At 31.6% G+C, this 21,118-nt stretch overlaps 3 protein-coding genes across 5 annotated transcripts; 1 reads left to right on the top strand and 2 right to left on the bottom strand.

The window, feature by feature from the left end:
* The first annotated feature begins 2,064 nt into the window (after window positions 1-2,064).
* On the top strand, window positions 2,065-5,816 carry LOC113858027 (probable LRR receptor-like serine/threonine-protein kinase At1g14390). 2 transcript variants are annotated; one of them, XM_027490430.1, is made up of 7 exons: window positions 2,065-4,013; window positions 4,191-4,324; window positions 4,426-4,669; window positions 4,746-4,939; window positions 5,039-5,079; window positions 5,166-5,277; window positions 5,442-5,816. In XM_027490430.1, the coding sequence occupies exons 1-7, from the start codon at window positions 2,786-2,788 to the stop codon at window positions 5,673-5,675; spliced, it is 2,187 nt and encodes a 728-aa protein (XP_027346231.1). In that variant the 5' UTR covers window positions 2,065-2,785; the 3' UTR covers window positions 5,676-5,816. The 2 variants fall into 2 exon arrangements, with proteins under 2 accessions (XP_027346231.1, XP_027346230.1); XM_027490429.1 differs by having other exon boundaries at window positions 2,069-4,019.
* Window positions 5,817-7,008: 1,192 nt separating this feature from the next.
* LOC113858267 (ubiquitin-conjugating enzyme E2 2-like) lies at window positions 7,009-17,482 on the bottom strand. 2 transcript variants are annotated; one of them, XM_027490815.1, is made up of 6 exons: window positions 17,472-17,482; window positions 10,073-10,221; window positions 9,916-9,941; window positions 9,282-9,371; window positions 8,469-8,557; window positions 7,009-7,337 (listed from the first exon to the last, which is right to left on the bottom strand). In XM_027490815.1, exons 2-6 carry the CDS (start codon window positions 10,195-10,197, stop codon window positions 7,209-7,211), a joined length of 459 nt encoding a protein of 152 aa, XP_027346616.1. In that variant the 5' UTR covers window positions 10,198-10,221; window positions 17,472-17,482; the 3' UTR covers window positions 7,009-7,208. The 2 variants fall into 2 exon arrangements, with proteins under 2 accessions (XP_027346616.1, XP_027346617.1); XM_027490816.1 differs by lacking the exon at window positions 17,472-17,482 and adding an exon at window positions 10,904-11,083.
* A 147-nt stretch (window positions 17,483-17,629) lies between these two features.
* LOC113859633 (probable WRKY transcription factor 61) lies at window positions 17,630-20,513 on the bottom strand. Its single transcript, XM_027492355.1, has 3 exons — window positions 20,076-20,513; window positions 19,329-19,442; window positions 17,630-18,448 (listed from the first exon to the last, which is right to left on the bottom strand). The coding sequence occupies exons 1-3, from the start codon at window positions 20,511-20,513 to the stop codon at window positions 17,630-17,632; spliced, it is 1,371 nt and encodes a 456-aa protein (XP_027348156.1).
* Between the last annotated feature and the right edge of the window lie 605 nt (window positions 20,514-21,118).

Genomic DNA, 21,118 nt, shown 5'->3' with positions numbered 1-21,118 from the left:
GATAGAGAGAAAAAACAATAATAAATTTGATTAATTATATAATGGAGAAGGATAAAAAAAATAGAAATATATAAGGTACAATTTAAACTTAGTATGATAAAATATTTTGATGTATAAAAATAGTTAAAAAAATATGAAAAAAAAGACTTGTTTGAATTTTGTTTCATAAACGTATGAATTTAAGTATAATAGCAATAATACAATAATGGTGATAAACTAATATAATATAAGATAAATTAAAAAATATAAATTAATAAAAATTGACACTACTATGACAAACAATTTGATGCTTTAAGTATGTTATATATTTAAGGTTTGATACTTAATTAGACTTATGTATGGAGATTAAGAAGGGTAAAATTTATTTCAATTGTCTTTATCTCTCTAAACAGTTAGTCTATTAATTGTTAGTTAAGGGATATTTTTAATGTCCAGAAAATAAAAGAGCCTACAGCTCAAAAGTCGTGTAATAATTTAAGATGATAAGCATTATTGTAGTGTTTTATTTACTTTTTGAATTTTTATTTTGAGTTGGTATGTTTTTATTTTATTAAAATTTCAAGTTTTAAATAGAAAATATAATAAGAAAATTATATAGCCCAATATTTTTTATAAAAGTCAAGGGAAAATACAAGTGAAAAAATAAGATCTGTCATCGATCCAAAGGGGTATGTACATTTTCTAAGTTAACAAAATAAGCACATAAAACTAACAATATAACATGCACACTGCTTGAGCATTTATAAGATCCTTTTGCTAGCACATTCCATCGACAGAATTTGAAGTTTATTCACTAAATATCCACGACTGAATGTAGTTTATGTCCTGTTTTTAAGGTATGTCGAGAGTCACTATCAAATTTAAGTTGCATTAACTCAACCTATGAATTTAGCATAACTAACATATTTATCTATTTTCAAATCTAAACACTTCCATCGCTGTTTCAAGATTAAGTAAAATATAAACATGCCCGTCCTCATTTCAATAATTTTTATTTTCAAAAATAATATAAATTGTTCTGATGTTTGTGTAAAAATGCAACAAAATATCATATGATTTAATAAACAATAACATAAAATATTACAACTTTTAATAAAAAATTATATAAAGAAATTAAGATAAATATCAATATTCATAAACTGCATAGCAAGATTCTGCAGAATCGGAACACATGCATTATTATCTATTCAGCATAATCTTCTTTCGCAGACTCTTCCATTCTCAGTTTCAATAAAATATCAGCAGAATACCTCTAGTAGTCAAAATTCATCTCTCAATTAAGAATTCGAAAAATTGACTTCTACATCATCATACATTCAAACAAAAGGGCAATTAGACTTTAATTTTGATTATACCAAGAAAATGAATATAATCATATTTAACAAAACGACAACCCAAATGCTCCATTTTATTTTGCTAAATCTATGGATCAGTACCAGCTATGGGTATGGAAGAGAAACATATACTAAAACGCTTCTGCAGATCTTGTCCTTTCTCCCATTCCAATCTTTATGACAGGTTGTCCAACTTTTAAAATATGTAACAAACGCTTAGTCTCTAATGCAGGGATAAAAAACAAGAACTGGATTAGCTGGAAATAATTAATAGCACATTAAAATATGTGTCACTGTCACACATTTTACCAAGAATGTGTGGCAACTTAGGTATATAGCCTTCACTTTGCCCTCACTTTAGAGGGAACACCTCACCGACACACAGACCCACCAACACAAAACTCCAAAATCCGAGCTCTCTCCACCCAAGTTCCAAACCATTGTGCAGTTATGGCATTATTGTTGACAATGAAACGCTGAATTATTGTGGATAAAATGCATTACAATCACGTGCCATGGCGCGTGCTACATGAAAACTATATTTCTTTTAAAAGCACACATAATTTAATGATTACACCGTATATGATTTCAATATCGAAGTGCTAATTTGTATTTTTTGAAGATAATTTTGAAAATAAATTAACGAAAAGTTATTCTACCTATAATAAAAGTTTTAAAGATCGAAATAAATCTTTTTAGAAGTTTAAAAACTAAGTCTCACTATGGTGTTAATTTATAATTTTCTCAATTTCTTTAAAAAATGCATTGTTAACATACATGAAGGTCCATATAAAATGGTCAACACCAAAGTTCCTGCACTCAGCAACTTTGATTTCAGCGTCGTGTTGACTTTGGCATCAATGGCAGCGTGGATTTCTTGGGCAATGTAGCAGTTAGCAAACCAAGTGGCTATTTAATATGATGCTTTGCATACCCTATGATCATAATTAACGCTTCATTGCCTTTGCACTCTTCTCATGTGATGTGTGTAACAAAGCTCCTTTACTAGATACTACTTTCGTGGTAGCTTCACGGAAAAATTGAAATTTCATTCTTTCCAGATTTGAGATCCATTTTAAAAACTTGGGTCCTCTCCCCCATTGTCCTACCACCTGCTCCACATTAGTGAAATTCTTTATTCTCATAATTTCCCATCAAAAATCTTTTCTCACAATCATTATACTATGACAAGTAACTTTTCTGATTTAAAGCATTTCTCTTCAAATTATTAGATTCTGTACAACTAGAAAGAAATTAAAAACTAAAAATAAAAAAAATACAAAGCCAGGACCAAGGATTCTGTTTTTTGTATAGCCATTCAGTGAGGCTCATAGTTTCATATCATATTATGAGCAATTTAACCATGTCAATTCCTTTGCTTCAATCCTGCACTCTGCAGTGAGTAGAGTATGCTGTGACTATCCAATCTCTAAGTATTTTAGCCTAAAACTATGAAGATATTGTGGGTTTCCTTCTATTACTTGTTGCTTGTTCTGCTTACTCCTCCTTCAATTGCACAGCTATCATCAAGTGAAAATAGAATTCTTTTCCAAGTTCAGAAGCTTCTTGAATATCCTCAAGTTCTTCAAGGATGGACAAGATGGACCAATTTGTGCTTCCTCCCTCCTTCACCTTCACTCAAGATAGTTTGTTCAAATGGTCATGTGACAGAACTAACTATCATTGGAAAGAAGAGTTCCCCATCTTCACACATCACCAAAGCAGCTTCTTGGAATTCCCTTTCAGGAAGCTTTTCCATTGATTCTTTCTTCACTGTGATGACAAAGCTTTCAAATTTGAAGGTGTTGTCATTGGTGTCCTTGGGTTTGTGGGGTCCTTTACCACCCAAGATCAACAGGTTCTGGTCTCTTGAAGTGCTGAACATTAGCTCAAATTTCATTTATGGGGAAATCCCATCATCAATATCCTCTATGAAGAATCTGAGGAGTTTGGTTTTGGCTGATAATCTCTTCAATGCAAGTGTTCCTGATCTTCAAAGTCTAACTTCTCTTGAAGAGCTCAACTTGGGAGGCAACAAACTTGGTCCTGATTTCCCTTCAGTGGGAAATAATGTTGTGAGTATTATTTTGAGAAATAACACACTGAGATCTCATATTCCTCCTCAAGTAATGCACTTAGATAAACTTGAGATATTTGACATCTCTTCCAATGAAATTTTTGGAAACATCCCATCCTCTCTTATCTCTTTGCCTTCCCTTCAGTACCTAAATTTGGCTTCAAACCAACTAGGTGGTAACCTCTCTGTGAATATAACCTGTAGTTCTTCACTAACATTTGTGGATATCTCACACAACCTTCTGGTAGGAAAATTGCCATCTTGCTTTGGTTCAATGTCTTCAAAGGCCGCAGTACTGTATTCTGGGAATTGTTTATCAACCAAAAGTTTGAATAATCAACAACATCCATCTTCTTATTGTAAGAAAGAAGGGGCTTTAGCTGTTAAGCCTCCAGCAAAAATGCTGAAGAAGGAATCAAGTGTGCAACTAGGCCTAATACTTGGTATAATTGGAGGAGTTGTAGTATTTGCAGGTGTTCTGGCTTTACTCATTGCGTTCATCTTGTGGAAGTCCAAAGCAGAAAGATCACAATCACATCATAAAATAGAAAAATCTTTAGCTGATAAATTTTCTGCCCGTGCATCTCCTACACCAAATTATGGTACAAGTAAGGTCAATACTATATTTCTATTATTAATTGCATTTGTTTGATAAATCATGAACATCTTAGATTTAGACAAATGGCCATTATTTTCCAAGTTGGTGCTTTAGATCTTCTTCAAAATTCTTATTCCTTCATTTAAATGATGCATTATTGTGGCTTCTCCCGTGGGAATAGGACGTATTCCTCAGACAATGAAGCAAGCTGCACTTGGACTGCCACCATACCGTATTTTCACATCAGAGGAAATTGAAGATGCAACAAACAACTTTGACCCATCAAATCTAATAGAAGAAGGGTCACAAGGACAGGTAAAATATTTTTTATAATGTTTGTGGAATCATAACTTGTGCTGAAATGGAACCCACCACAAGTCCAACTTTTAATGGCTTTTACTATCACATTTACACAGCTGTATAAAGGTTGGCTCAGAGATGGTTCAATGGTCCTGGTTAACTGTGTAAAAATAAAGCAGAAGAACTTGCCCCACAGCATTATGCAGTACATAGAGGTATTACCCAATTTGAGGCATAGGCATATGGTGAGTGTTCTGGGACACTCTATCATTACTCAACAGGACCCTCCCCAAACAACAAGCACAGTCTACATTGTATTTGAATACATCTCAACTGTGTCATTGAGGGATCAACTTACAGGTAAAGAATCATATAGAATTAAATGCTAAAGCAAAGATATGACTGCTCCAAAATATGTAACATCTTCATTCAACAGATGGGAGAAAGAGAGAAATGGTGAAATGGCCACAAAGAATGGCAATCAGCATAGGCATTGCAAGAGGAGTCCAGTTCTTACACACTGGAGTTGCACCTGGCATATTTGGCAACAATCTAAAGATTGAGAACATTCTGTTGGATGATAGTCTCAATGCAAAAGTCAGCAGATACAAAATTTCATTGCAATCCAAGGTATGGACAGAACATAATTTGATCATTCTCTAATTAATATTTGCACAATTACATCCAAAACTCTAACCTCCATTGATATATGCCTTGATCAATTTTCAGGGTGCACATAATGAACAAACTGCCACCAATAATAGTGGGAGGTATTTTTCTTCTTGACTACCTTTCTCTTCTCTTCAATTCCACTGCTGTATCCTAAAGTATAATTTGTTATTATACCCATATGCAGCACAAATAATGCAGAAAAAGAAGATATATATCAGCTAGGAGTTATTCTACTTGAAGTCATCACTGGCAAACAAATTGCATCCTCCAGTGAAATAGAGGAGCTGAAGGACGAGGTATCCATTAAAACCTTTGTTCTTAAATACTCACAATTATAAAGTTTGCCAAGCTTACATAATAAATGTTCTGAAACCCATTTAAGAATCAAGAAAAAAAAAAAAAAGATAACCAAATGAAGATATATTTTTTTTAATCTTTATGCTGTTTATATCATGTTCAGCTGGAAAGAGGTTCATCAGAACTAGCATCAGTGCTAAGAAGTGCAATTGATCCTTCACTGCGGGGAACATATGCATATGAATCAATGAGAACTGCAGTTCAGATTACCATTAACTGTCTCTCCAAGGTTTCTAGCCAGCGCCCTTCTATAGAGGATGTTCTCTGGAATTTACAGTACTCAATGCAAGTTCAAGAGTCATGGACCAGCAGTGGAAACCTCAGCACAAAATTGTAAACCACCCGTCATGAAAAATCTTTCTTTGCATTTCATAAGTTCATTATCATAATGAATAAATGTTTATGTAAATATGTAATTTCTTCAATAAGGTCAACAAAACACACTTTGGCCACCAATTTTTTTTTTCATATTATTATGATTATTATTATGGCTTTTATATAGTCTACGCAATATTACACATTAAAAAATTTATATAGAAGAATTTATTTTATTAAAAATTACGTAATTTAATGAAATTCAATATATTGATTATATTAAATGTTACATTTTTTAATAAAACTTATAATTTTTTAATTTCTTGTCATATATTGCCTGAGTTAGAAAATCGTTATTATTTTCATTATTACTATTGAAATTCTGATCAAAAGTATTATTTAGGCTCTTATCAATTCCTTGCTCCTTTGGATTACCATGGTTCCAATAAATCATGAAACTGTTCCAATAAGCCATACAAAGCTAGGAATAACATTTTCATCATGAGTACAACTAAATTTAGACCTAAATTTTCATCAGTTAAACGCCAACTTTAAAATACTAAAGGCATCAACTTTGTACAGTGTATTTTGTTTACATTGTATAGTATTTTATACGTTAGAAGTTACTTTGTCTATTAATATTTTTCATTAATAACTATATTTATTTAATAAAGTTAAAAGGTACTTAACTAATCATGATAGAAATTCATCCCTTCTTCAAGTATCCAAACATGTGAAAAAATAAAAAATAAAAAAAATCCCTTAATAGATTTATCATCAAATAGTTATCCTCGACTAATGCTTCACTCTCGTCAATCTAGCTCATCATATTTTTAGTGGCATGTAATACATGTTCCTAAAGGACGACGATCGGTGATGGGTCCTGTACTCATTGAGTATCAACAAATAAATAAATAAATAATATTACAATGAATAAGGTAAATACTTGATAAATTTGAATTCAAATATAAGTAAATATCCACAAAATTCTATGATACGAATATTGAAACGAGCATTTAGTAACTACACTCATTTAACCCTCTCCCCCTTCCCCTTCCCCTTCCCACACACACTATAAACAATTATATAATTACAATTAAAATTTTAAATAAATAATTGAGTATATATATATATATATATTATAATTTAATATTTTATTCTGAAATGACATTTTATTTCCTTCTTAAATCAACGATTGTATTTAATATTTTAAAATTTTAAAAATATTTGTTTTTATAATGAACCATTAATTTTTCACTATCTATTTTACATATATTATATAATATTAACAATAATGATTATTCCGAACCACAGTAGTCTGTTATTCAGCACGCCATCTTATGTCATGACGATGAAACAAATGATATGGGGTTTTAATAAAAATTGAGTGTGCACATGGAGAAAATAAGGTGGAACATTAATTGATATAGTTTGAGCAAGCACTCTATCAAGAGCTAGAAATTCATAATTGTTCTTTTAGAAGTTTCGTGATTATTCAATCAGATCCATTGACAACCCCTTTTAACTGCCACTAAGGCCTATGATGGATGATTAATCAATCAGCAGTCCAACTCTGCTCAACAATCTCACGAACTCTTCTGTTGTATTCACGCTTGTTTTCGCTGAACATCCGAGCAGCTTCAGAATTTGCTGGAGAATTTGGGTTTGGATCACACAACAATGACTGCAACAAGATTCCATAGTAAAGCAAATCAAACACGATATATCTAATCAAGTTATATACAATTTCTTCATGTGTTTTTCTTGGTTACTTCGTTCTTTTTGGATTGATGTAAATCATTTTAACATTAAATAGTCAATTGGGCAAATGAGGGTTGGCTCAATTCTAGGAATATACAGTATCAGCAAAATGGGCTTAAGTAATTAGGTTTTATTCTTATTAGTTGAATTTAATTGGTAGGGTTATCTGTCAGCACATACGGCCTTGTAAGAGAGAACTCAAATGGATTGGATAAATGACTGCATGACAAAAAATGATTGGGAATTATATCGAAGCAGATCACTTGTACATGAATCTACATGACAGATACCGTATGTAAAACTAATAGATAAAAAGGCATTGTTTCTTTTACCATAATTTCAGAATTCAATGCAGGTAACGGCACATACAAATTCATAAGAAATGGATTTCGCATAATGCAACCCCAAAAGTTAGCTTAGGAGGAAGAATTGTCCAAGTCTTATAAAGAGTACTCAAACGATATTCCTAACCAATGTAGAATCTTAATGAAAACATATTCAAAGATTCAAGTAATATTCAAAACAAATTATTTGCACAATTGATTTTTCCTCCTTCATCCGTGATTGAGTAAAGTATTTTCAATAATGATATTGATACCCATTGTATCATAGACAAATTGATGGACTGTGATAATTTTTGGTGTAGATGAGATGAGTAAGATAGTTGAAATATGTTAGTAGGAATAATTGAAAATGAGAGTTGAAGAAGTTTTAACAAGAGATTCAAAAGATGAAGAATTGATAGGTTGATTACTTTTTCTTAACTTTTACAATGAGGTAGCATGCCTATTTATAGACATCATCCACCATTATGTTTGGGTGTTTTAATATTCTAGAACTATCTTGAAAGTAAAAGGTATACAATATTCTAGAACTCTCTCTAGAAGTATCTACAAACTAGAAGATAAAAATAATTTTTTTTAAATTGTTTCATATAATTATCTAGACTATTCTAGAAATTTATATCATTTTCTAATAGACTGGGTACAATCAAACCATTGCCAGAATTTATGGTCTCATAGAAATTTTAAAATATTAAGTCAAACACAAATACCTGGATTGAGGTAAGAATTGCAGCAACATCATAAATTGGGCTCCACTGATTTTGTAAAATGTCCAAGCATATACTGCCATCTGCATAAACTAAATTGCCAAGTAAAAGGGGCTTAGAAATATTGAAAGCTATTAAAATGCATACAAAAGGAAATATTTACTGTTTGATTACATTCTTGTTATTGAGGAACTTTTCATAAATTCGGAGTGTCAGATCAACAAGCTAAATTGTTAACTATGTATGATGCATCAGTCAGATTGTCCAAAATAATTTTCTATATGAAGTTATTGCATGATACAAAATTCTTACACAGGTGTCAAAGTATCCAGACTATTTTAATCCTATCAATCCCCAAAACCAGCATCTCCAGGAAACAGATAGATAATGAGAAAAAGGCCTTAATCACATCTTTAATTATTTTACTTGTAAGAGTTTAGAATGCTTTTAAATATCTAAAATATTAAAATTTTCTTTTATAACAAATATAAATAAATTTGAACATTACAGGATGCCATGATGAAAATAATAACTTTATAAAAAGGAAAAGAGGTATACACACCATCTATACTCTAGAACCAAAGTGCTAGATCAGGACTAAAACATAAAATAATGCATGTTTTACTTTTCAGTTTAACCATTCTCAGAAAAAGTTTGCAGGAAGAAAAGTCACCACTGTTCAGAAGCTGATTCAATAATAATTTCCAAAAGCCAAATCAATGTTGTAGAAACCCTCAGGCATTGACTACACAAATATTTCAAAAATTCTCATCCTAACTCCAAAATGGATTTGCAGGGTATCTTTATTATACTCACTGTTTGGATGAAACATTCGAGAAACAAAGTGCACTGTAGGTGGTTTGTTTGGATAATCCTCTGTAAACTGAAGTGTCAACTTAAACGTACCTGAAAGACAGAATCAGTCAGACAAAAAACCAGAAATTAGAAGCCTCCACACCCAGGCATAATTAAATGACCATGACAAAGTCAATTTAAACCATTATATTTTTAAGAACCTAAAATACATCAAATACTAAGTTACTAACCATTGTGCGACACACCTACAGGTTTAACTTATGTTTGTATGAATAAAATAAAAGAATAATACCATATTAGATACTTCCGATCTACCTTGAATTGTTCTAATTTCTGCTTTCAAGGACAAAGTTGAACGCAAGACACAATTTTACATCAAGATATTTGATTAAATAATATTAAAGCAACAAAACATATACATAATAGATAAAAGGGCATGTAGTTCAACACACTTCAACTTTCAGCTCTATATATTATTTTAGAACAAAATCTGTTCGTCCTCTAATCAATCTTGATCATAACAAAGATTAATGCTATCACACATACCAGAAAATCAAACAATTATTGCAACAAGAGGAAACATCGAAATAGGACACAAAGTCTCAGTTACATAAGGTGGAAGATATAAATGTACCTCCATCCCACGGGGTATCATCTGGTCTGAAAAAGCACCAAGAAAAGCATAATTATATTTCTGTTATGATTTAAATCGTCCAAAACCGAAAAGTAAAGAGAAACACAAACTAGAAATAAAGAAAATAAAATTTCAGGATTTGTAAACTTTTACACACCCAAAGATAACAGCATTCCAAAGCATGATATTATTGTCTTGGGGCGCCCCACTGATGCCAGCAGGAGGATCTAGTTGCAATCTTTTGAAATCTCTCATCAGCCTCTTCCTTGCCGGAGTAGACATCCTCACCACCTATATCCTAATCAACTACAATCCAAACAGTAGAAATCATTCATTGACATGCCATGTGCATACATATAAATTTGAGAGAGAGAGAGAGAGAGTGATTGAGTGAGTAACTATATTGAAGAAACATGAAAATCTTTTATTACATGTCAGAGAACAACATCAAAGGTTCAGAGAATGCAAACACACAGACAATAGAGCACAGTTTACTTTCTCAGAGCTTAGCAATCATCAATCCACTAATACTTAATGAGAAAACATCTGAATTGTCCCACAAAACATTCACAATTGAACAACATAATAATACAAAGAGTTGTACATTCAACTCAGCAACAGTCCTTGAGTTTGCATCAGTGAACTAAAAGAAAGATTCAATTCATTCACAGACTAAACAAAGAAGTGGGTATATGCTAATTCATGCTCTGTAAGAGCCCAAAACAAGAAAACAGAAAAATCAACAGTTTCCATACACCCCATTAAAATTTCTTCACACAATCACAGAACGGGGATTCTTAGTAGACACCCCAGATCGTCTTCACCATTTCCACCACAACAATTACGAAACAAATAAGGGGGTTTTGATACAAATGCCAGAGTAAATACTCTGGGTATGAATTAGTTTCAAGAAAAGCCATCCACAGAAAACAAAAATCGGATTTTTAAGCGAAATCGAAACATATAAAGAGAGAAAGAAGGTTCTGACCTGTGAGTGAAGATGAGCTTGGAGCTTGGAATGGACTTGGAAGAATCAAGAAAGGAAGGGAAAGAATGCGAAAAGAAAATTATTTTGGTTTTGTTAAGAGAGAAATGGTTCCATGGCAAAGGGTTCATGAGAGAGAGAGAGAGAGAGAGAGAGAGAGAGAGAGAGAATCTTTTAGTTGCAATAATTTTGATTTTTGTAGAATGGTCAGGTCTGGTCAGCTTAGCGGTCCCAATCCCAAATGCTTTTTTTTCTTTCTTTTCTCTCAGATGATGTCTGCCTTTCTTGCCAACTTGCTACAAACTCCCAACAACCCATCACACATTCTGCATTATACATACCCATTTGCATTTGACGTCAGCTTTTTTTTCACAAGGGGAATTGAATATAAGGAATTTAATGTAAAAATTTGTAATACTATAAATTTAATTCAAATACATTTTCTGTGTAAAATTTGTCATTAATTTAATGATCACACTTGTAATAATATTTTAATAAAAAATTCAAAATTTCTAAATTATTAGGTAAATTATATCAATAGTTCATCAAAATTAAATTTTTTAAATATTATTAAAATATTTTATTACAGTTTATAATAAATAAAAATAATCTATTCAATTTTTAATGAGCAAATTTTAAATATTCAATGGTAAGAACTTTTTATATATGTTTAAATTTTTTTCAATTAATCATATTTTTAAATTAGAAGAAAAGAAAAACTAAATATATTAAACAAAAGGCTTGAATAAAATTTTAATCGTAAATTTTTTATAACTTTTTTATACGGTTCTTCCTTCTTTTTTTTTCAATCTAGTTTCTCAAAAATTATTTTCATTTTATTTATCTATTGATATTTTATTTTGTCATTTAGTTACATAAACATTCAAGTTAACTCATATAATTTAGTAAGATATAATATAAATAAAATGTAGTATTAATAACATCATCATTCACGTTAATTCTACGTGATATTGTATAAATCAAGTTAAAATTAAACAAAAGCGCATACTAAAAAAAGTAACAAATTATTACTAGAGGAATCGTATGAAAAAAATATAAATTTTTGAACACCAAAATCTTATATAATTTTAAATAATAAGATTTAATAATATATTACTACCATATCCTTCATCCAATTCATATTTATCATACTATCATCATATTTATTGAATAAAACATTATTTTAGTCATTAAAAGAAAGGAGGAGCGAGAGAGGGGGGACGACAAGTGAATTTTAGAGTGAACGAAAAGAAAAAATTAAGAAAATAGAAAGCTATATTGCAGGAAGTGTAACGTCCTAAATTTTGTAATGATGTTTCATATATTAATATAAATTACAAATTTCTATTTGAATGAGTATGATGATGTGAATGTATGTGTATATGTATGAATACGTATAGATGAATATATATATATATATATATATATATATATATGTATGTATGTATTTATGTATAATTATTGATGTGGTTTGATTGATTGAAAATATTGGCTAAGTGTGTGTTGGAGGGTGTTCTCACTATAGCGAGAACACCTAGAGTGGAGAGCATGAGCTTGTGGCGTTTTTGCTATAGCGATGAGGTCCTGTGAAAAAAAGGTGATTCAGTTGCGTTCTCGCTGTACCGAGAGTGCAACAGAGGAATGTGTATGTTTAGATACAGTCTCGATATAGTAAAAAGATCTCGTTGTAGTGAGATTCTACAGATACCAGAGTACAGTTTCCTTTAAGATTTTCGTTATAGCGAGAGGGGGTATTGCTGCTGACACTCACGTTGTAATGGTGTCAAATAAAACTAAATTTTTCAATTAATTTTGTAATATAGCGAGCAAAGCTAGGTCATTTCACACAAATACAAATTCATTATGTTTTCAATTTTAAACATGCAACAGTGGTTAATTTGGAAGTTTTGTGATTTAAAGATGAATTTAAAACAAAAGTAATTTAAAACGAAAGCAAAAAATAGATCTAAAACTAAAAAGGGAATTTAAAATTTGAAAATAGATCTAAAAACTGAAAATGAATTTAAAATAAAAAACAAATTTAATTTAACCCAGAAAAATAAAAATAAACACAAATTGAAAACAAAACAAATTGGAAAATAAAAACAAAAACAAAAATAAAAACAAAAACGAAACACTAGGTCCCTGTACGCCTTACTTCTCTCCCTATATCTAGCTTAATTATGTTTTTTATTTGTGAGATTGAGTACGTCTCAATGCATCCCCTCTCTTTAGCTAAGTCAAGTTCAAGCGTAAGGGGTTGAATACATGTGAACTTAAGCAGTAGCAAACATCTGTATAACGCGTATAAAATTCTTCTTATGGAGTACTATTTGTGCTCTTGTAAATAATGCAAATTATTTTGATGATAAAAAAAAATAAAGGAAATTGATCAAATTAGTTTATAAAAAATGAAGAAGAAATTCTATTATCAAGTTGGTCCTTATATTAACTCTTATTATCAAGTATATAAAAAATTGTGTAATTCATTTTGTTATTGAAGGATGAAAAGGAGGGTTAAGGTGGAATCAAGAAAAGAAAAGGAAAAGAACAAGCCTTTATAACTATAAATAAAAATGGTCAAATAGCTAAGTTGAAGTTTTGACAAAGATAAACATGAAAAATGAGTTAAAATTTATATATATTTCAAAAATTTAAACTATAATTTTTTAATTTAATTTTTTTAAAAATATTTTAAGATTATAAGGGTTAATTTTATATTAATATTATACAAGAAATTATTTTTAAAAATATTGATAAGTCTGTAATTTGATCTTATTTACAGCCATAAAATATTCATATCTGACTTTTATTTCATTGATATTTTACACAAATTTATATATTGATTGTGTTGTTTGGTAGAAGGAAGCCTGAAGTGAATTTTGGTGCATATTGGACCCAACTGGATGAAGATTAGAGTCCTACAACAGTAAGCACGCCCAACAAGCACAGGGGTGCTTTGAAGGAATGCATGACCGTGCTGCATTGTGGTGCACGGCTGTGCTCGTTTGCGGAAACCCAATCTTACAATTTTAAAGGAGTTCAAACTCTATAAATAGGGGGAGAAAGGCATCGTCAAAGGCATCTTTTGAACACCATTTTACACACAACTTTAGTCCTTCGAGGTTTCGATCATTTTCACCTCTCTTGTACAAATCCTTAGCATATTCTTGGCAGAAACTGGAGCTTCAAGTGACCATACTTGAAGACGGAAGATTCATCTCATATTCTAGTTTGCTATTTCTCTTGATTATGGTTTTGTTTATGATTGTTTTAACTATTTCTTTCAACATGAGTAACTAAATCCATAGCTAGGGCTATGGGAATTGTTATTTATAAATTTATGAGATTTTGATGTTTGAATCTTAATTCGATTTCTGTTTCATGATTAAAATTTATCCTATCGCATCTCACTCTTAATCCTAATTAATTACATCGTTAGGCGACCGTACCTCGGTTAATTAATAGATTTATAGGATAAAACGGGATGAAAGATTAGGTAGACTAAACCAATCTTTCTCTTCTAATCGTTATTAAATTAACAAGTTCATAGGTTCTTTAAGCTTTCTTAAATTGATATCTTGCATGATCATTGAGGATGTTAATTTAGAGAAAAGAATATTAATATTGCATGACCATTGAATATTAATAGTATTTGTATGAATGATTGGTAATCACAAGGAAATCGAATTTAGAGTTAAACACAAAAATAACATAAAGGATTGAATGAGAAAACTCATATGCCCTAGGTTCCTCTCCGAGAAGTTTAACCAAGACGTGCAATGTATTCCTTACTCTTAGTTTATAATTAATTTTAGAAATTCTTGTTTTAATTAATCTCATATCTTTGAAGCTTAAACAATTAAATTAGGAAATTCTTAGTAATTGAAAAACAATCCTTGTGGGACGATATTTCGAGAATTTAATTTAAGAACCCTTTATTACTTCTTGACATGTACACTTGCCCTCCAAACAAATATCATTTTAAAATCTTTTGCAAAATTGTTTTCCAGCATACTATTTTTAAGTTATTTCTTTCTAAAACCATTTGCAAATTATTTTGGTTTCTATAACTTGTTTTTAAATCAATTTTTAATTTATTTAAAGGCATTTATTTACATGTTTTTGACAAGAGAAAAAGAAAATAAATATTAAAAATTAAAATTTCTCTCGGAGCTTATTTACTACATTAGTACGAGATTATTAAAGCCTCAAGTTGTATTACTTTTAAAGTGTTTTGTTTTGTGATAAGATATCCTTATAGGTATTAATTAGGTGAGGTATTTTTAGTGGTATTAATAGTGTTTTATAAGGGCAAAGTATCCTTTTGAGCATTAGGGTGAGGTATCCCTAGTTATTTTTAGGCGAAGTATCTCAAACCTTTATAAAAGGATATTGTAGTATTGATTAGTCAATGTAAATATCTAGAGTGAAAATATAGGAACTGGAATGTCATATATAGATGATTGGTAGTCGAATCAAGATAAATAGATTTACATTCCTTTTATCCTTTCCATGGCACCACAATTCATTCAACCTCCAAAAAATTCTATAGACTCCTTCGAATCTAGTCATACCCATGAACCATCATCAAATCATCCATGAACCACTCGAACCGTTGTCGTCAACACTCCTTTGGTTAGACCTATAACCTCACCATGAATATCTTCGCTTTGCTCAGCCACCAAGAGACCAAAACCCTAGCCTTACACAATAGCCACCATTATTATCGACAACTACCAAACGTGACCACATTATGTCACTACCGTTGACCTCTTTTTCTCATTATTAGCTACCTTTGCTTTGCACCATCCTCGATCACTGAAGTTCCTCCAAAAGCTATAATGAAACTAAGTTGCGCCTCTAACAAGGCCAAGTGCCCAGGATGCTTTGCACCACCACCTCATGAACTAGCCTCCCTAACAACCTCTCTCATTCATGCACCTATTTGCCCCATTCCCAAAATCATTTTCAAACTGCTATGCTGAAACCATTGCAATAACTACACCACCACACCAACCCTGCACACTTCTTGCTCACACCTTCGTTAGTCAACTTTTTTGCCCACCATTACGAGTTCATTAAAATAAATAAATAACTCATTTAATTTTTGTGTCATCATCCACCAAGTCATCACGCACCTCTTTCAATTTCATGCATAGATTACTCAATTTGATAAGTTAATGGTGGACAATTGGATGACATTTTCAGTTGTGTGAAAGATAGAGGTTATGGTAATGGTGGACAATTGGTGCATGTTGGTAAAACTAAAGGCTTGTCCCATTTTTTTCTCTCTTAATTCAATCTCACCATTTTCTTCTTTTATGGGTTGACTTGTTTGACTCTGTTTTACAAATGACCAAAATGCTGTTTTACTTTATTTTTTTGTGCTAGCTAGTTAGATCTTCTCCATGGTTTCTAATGTGTCATGCCATTTTTTCGCCATTGTTTTAGAAATGGGAGTTAACATGGGGACCAATATTATTGAGGGACTAGTCTTCTAAAGACATTTATTTATTTATTTTCTTTTAGGTGTGACACCCTTACTTATCATATAGTACAGTATGTTATAGAATTATATGGGAGTTTCAGCTTGATTTAGTTTGTTATCAATATTAAATAATCACATCAAAATTTCATAGAAAACATGCATTTAGTCTAGCAAAAGTACCAACTAAAAGGTAATATTGTGTGTAGGTGTTACTATATCACAAGCCCAAAATGTTGCTAATAACACAAGGGAGTTTCCTTGATGTAATGCTTCACCCCACTACTTCTAGCCAATGTCAAAGTAAATGTTATCTCAGTCGAAAATGGCCTTCAAATTAGATGCCTACGTTCTGGATTATTCTCCCACGAACTTTGACAAGTATATCTCTGGGTTAAGTAAGAAAGATCCATCATCGCCATCATTGGAATTAGGATCTTTGCGAGCATTTATTGTATTTACAACAGAAAGCGAGGTACAAGGGGTAAAAAATACATCATTCTACCATACAAGCTGCTCTGAACAACCTTAAGTTTATCATATATAATATTTTTTTCTTTTAGTAAGAGGTTAATCTTTTTTTGAGATATTCTTTTATTACAAACATAAGATTATCCCAGCTTTTGCAATGCTACATTTGTAATTTTATTTGTCATCTATAAATCACATAATATTATATCAAATTATTTTACTATATTAAGTGCATATATAAGTTATATTTTTATTTCTTCCACAAAAGACTGATAAGTTATTTTCTATTTGTTTTCAAAATTATTAATAAGAAAAAAATTACTAATACACCATTTTCTCCCTAAATAATAAATCATAACTGTATAATTATTCTAATACATCCCATGTGTTCAAATACTAGTATATCTACATAAATATAGTTGCTTCAAGTAAATAAATATATGTTATCAAGTTATAGGTAAATAGCAAACAATAACTTTCATTATGAAATTTTGCAAAAGGAAACAACAATAAATTATTGTTCTATTTTGGTGATCGCATATGCCAAGTAGCAAACTTTTTTATTCTCGCTATTCTTTACAGTACAAAACCAACTTTGGGAAATACTAGAACGAATGGTGTGATTTGTACACTATTTGACTTCCATTAGTCTAAGAGTTGGTTACATTTATTAGACGATATCGATGATCCAAGGGAACTTTTAGATGCTTGTGATGGTTGAAATATGGCCGAGTTCGCTTTCGGAACATTAGGTACACATGATGGCAAGCTCATGCGCCTTGAAGATGCATTTTCATTGTGTATGGCATCTCTCCACCTAGATTTAAGTTCAAAGCTTCACTTTCGACCCCAACATGATTTTCTTTTACCTCACCACTAGCAGCTCCATTACCAACGTATGTTGGGAGAGCAACCGCTAGTGCAGATTGAAATTTTGGGTTAGATGTGATTGCCTTTGTTGCTGCTGCAGTGGAATTTGGTAAAGGTTGTTGAGAAAATGCACAGCTTCTAGTGTAAGTGGGTTGGTAGAGATGCCCCTGAAATGGTAGTTTTCCAGTGTTCATAAAGCAACCATTTTGGTTTCTAGTTTGGGTGATCAATCCCCCATAGTTGAAGTATTCATTATAAGAATTCCAATAAGGCGGCTGTAGCATACTAGATTGCAAAGAAGAGTTAGTACTTGAGGAAAAATTGTTTGTTGATGAATATTTTGGCATGAAAGACAAGCCTGGGGTGAATTTTCCGTTTTGAGGTGAAGTTGGAGGTGTGGTAAGGTCAAGAGTGATTGTGGGGTGGGAATTGGAGATTGAAATATATGAGTTGTGATAGTATAGCTGTTGTGGTTTTGAAAATTGCTGATAGCTTGATGTGAATTTTAGGGCATTCATGTTATCAGAAGCCCCAGGGTAGATAAGGGAAATTGAATCTGAATTGGGTAGGTCCTGTGAGCTCAATAAGGGAGACTGAAGCATTGAAGCGGCCGCAGCAGTTGTGTAGGCTATGGTGGTGGCTGAAGTTGGCAGTGGATGGTTGTGGGTTCCTTCATATGTGGTAATCAAGATTGAAATGTCTTCAGCACATCTTTGAACCTGAAAATTTTGAAGCAAATAATTAAGGTTAATTAATTATTAATGTTAGCTATAACCTTTCGAGTTTACAATTTCAATTGTTAAGTCATAAAATCAATAAGAGAAACTGTTATTGCAAATAATGTTATTCAACCTAGATAACTCTGCCTAAGCGTATAAGTCCATCAGTCACTTGAGTTAAATCCCATATTAAAATTTAAGATTTTAAAGAGTGATACTCAGAAACAGGAAACCGATCGACATATATCAGAGAAGTTTATATATGCAATATTTCAAATGGTATTTGGCAGGAATGTTTTAAATGTATACGGTATCAGAATGTGCTTCATAAAAATTTCAGGGCCAACTTCCTGCAACATCGTGACATTTTACTGGGAAACAAAGCAAAAGAGGCTTGGTGCACTATGATTTGTTGTCATATGGTCCTCACGGAGCTATAATAATCACAGTTTTTATAACGATTAGTCTTCAAGTTTTGATATTATAATGGAAATGATAAAATTAAGATCATAGATTTGAATTAGGGATAAGATGAATGGTTTTTATTTATCTTTTCTTAAATAGGTTAATCAGTCATTTATGTTCATCAAAGCTCTGAAGTGTTCAAACTTTGTATTTGGGTTTGGGTACCCTCTTGTTCCCCTTTATTTATTTTCTTTGCTAATAAAAAAAATATATTAGTCTCATTGCATTTAACCTTAGTCTAATAAAAAATATTGCTTACTCATGCAATCATTTGTTTAGAAACAAACTGAAGTGGAGGTAAAGAAAAATATAAGAACTGGAATTTGGTAATGCATGTATGCAATCGTTTTATTGCTCTCCATTTATGACCTATTCTCCTTTGTTACCTGAGACAATCCATTAGAAAACCCTTTACCTGTTTTCTCACGGGACAAGAGGGAGAGACAGTGCATCGATAGTACGCTCGGGGGCACGGATTCCCTTTTGCCATTTTCTGTCCATATTTTCTCCATTGGCAACCATCATTCATCTGTTTTAAAGTTCAATAATGTTCTAATTTCAGCCTTGAAAGAATTGAGAAAAAGGAAAAACAATAGTACTGAAATTTATATATATAATAATATTTATCTTGTACATTTTGAACTTTTGTATGCATATTAGAGTACTCTTTATGTTTCTTTAATTAACAAATTTCTTCTTAACAGAAAGTAATACAGTAATATTTTATAAATTTAATGACAATTCTTCTATTACAAAGTTACACCTTGATTATTATTTATTCTTCTATTTCGATTTCTGTCTTTAATATTGATTTCACAATTTTAAATTGTAATTGTGGTTGCATTACAATAAGCAAAATTGAGAAAAAGGACTAATCAATGCAGCCGACCCAATCGCAATTTAGTTTCAGTCTTTCAGAAGCCTAACAAGTCACCTTGAAGGCTTATAAAGTAAAGTACGCGTATACAAATGGTGAAAAAAAAGCCTAAAAAATCGCTATATTGCAACCCCAATTACAGTTACAATGTAATTTAAATCCATGATTTATTTCAATTTGGAACTATGCAAATGTTATTGGGACAAAGAAAAGAAACTCAATGTTAAATATATTATCAAGAAGCATTATGTAGTTATGTTCAGTATAGTACATGTTTATACTAACCGTTTGGGTATCACATCTGGCTCTGATACAAACCCTAGCTTTCTTAAGCTGAGAATGTTGAGAAGCTTCACTTTTATCCCCAATTCTTTTTGTCTTGAGAACTTTACTGGGTGGCCACATGTCCCTGATATTCTCTTCATTCCTTTCATAATCACAGCTACTTTCAGTGTTGGGATTTTTTGTGGCTTCAACCTGAAATGAAGGGTCAAACCTGATGTCTAACCCAAGATCAAGTCCTTTATTTAAATCCTCACTTTCACTTATCCTTTCAGTTCCTTTGCTATTCTTCTTCTCATGCTGTTGGCCTTTGGATGAAATTCCAAGAGAAAGGGAGATAAGTTCCTCACTTTCTTCGTTTTCTTCGTCACTACTTGTATCCCTTACAACCCGTGCCAATGAAAGCTTCAACCTCTCATTTTCTTCTCCAACCTCTCCCATTACCCTCTTAGCTTTTTCGAACTTTTGGTATCCGTGCATAATCAAAGACAAGCCTAAAGTTATTAGCAAGTATCTTCCACACTTGTTGGGTGTTATGTGTTTGAAGGAAATGAAAATTTCAGGGTATAATTATTGGTAGGAGAATATAGCTATGCATTGAAACTTAAATACATGATGGAAATTAATGATGCAATGGATTACGTTATCATTATTTTTATTATTATTTTGTGTGTGCGTATGTGTTGAATTATTTTCCTTCCAGGCGAACGTAGCAATGGTGATTCGTTTGTCATTAATTGTTTACTTTACGTGTCAAGATTTATTTGACAGCAGTGAGCCAGTGACTCGAGTTCACAGAGATGCTTTTAAGTTGTAAGAAATTTCAAGAGTTCATAATTATTATCATTTGCTAGTCAATGTAAACATCACTCCTTCAGGGTAAACATAGTAACATACATTGCAAGCTAGAAGAAGTCAAATATGACCAAATTAATGATTCGTGTGTACTTACACGAAATGAAAGAAAATAGGTTAACTAAGTGGAATGGGAGCATAAGCCTAAACAGGTTTTCGGCTTAATAAAGTTATAAAATATACTTGTTCAA

This window comes from Abrus precatorius, unplaced genomic scaffold, assembly GCF_003935025.1.
Source record: "Abrus precatorius isolate BTA unplaced genomic scaffold, Abrus_2018 Scaffold2, whole genome shotgun sequence".
NCBI lineage: Eukaryota > Viridiplantae > Streptophyta > Magnoliopsida > Fabales > Fabaceae > Abrus > Abrus precatorius.
The sequence above is the reverse complement of the archived record's forward strand: the minus strand, read 5'-3'. Positions and strand labels throughout refer to the sequence as shown.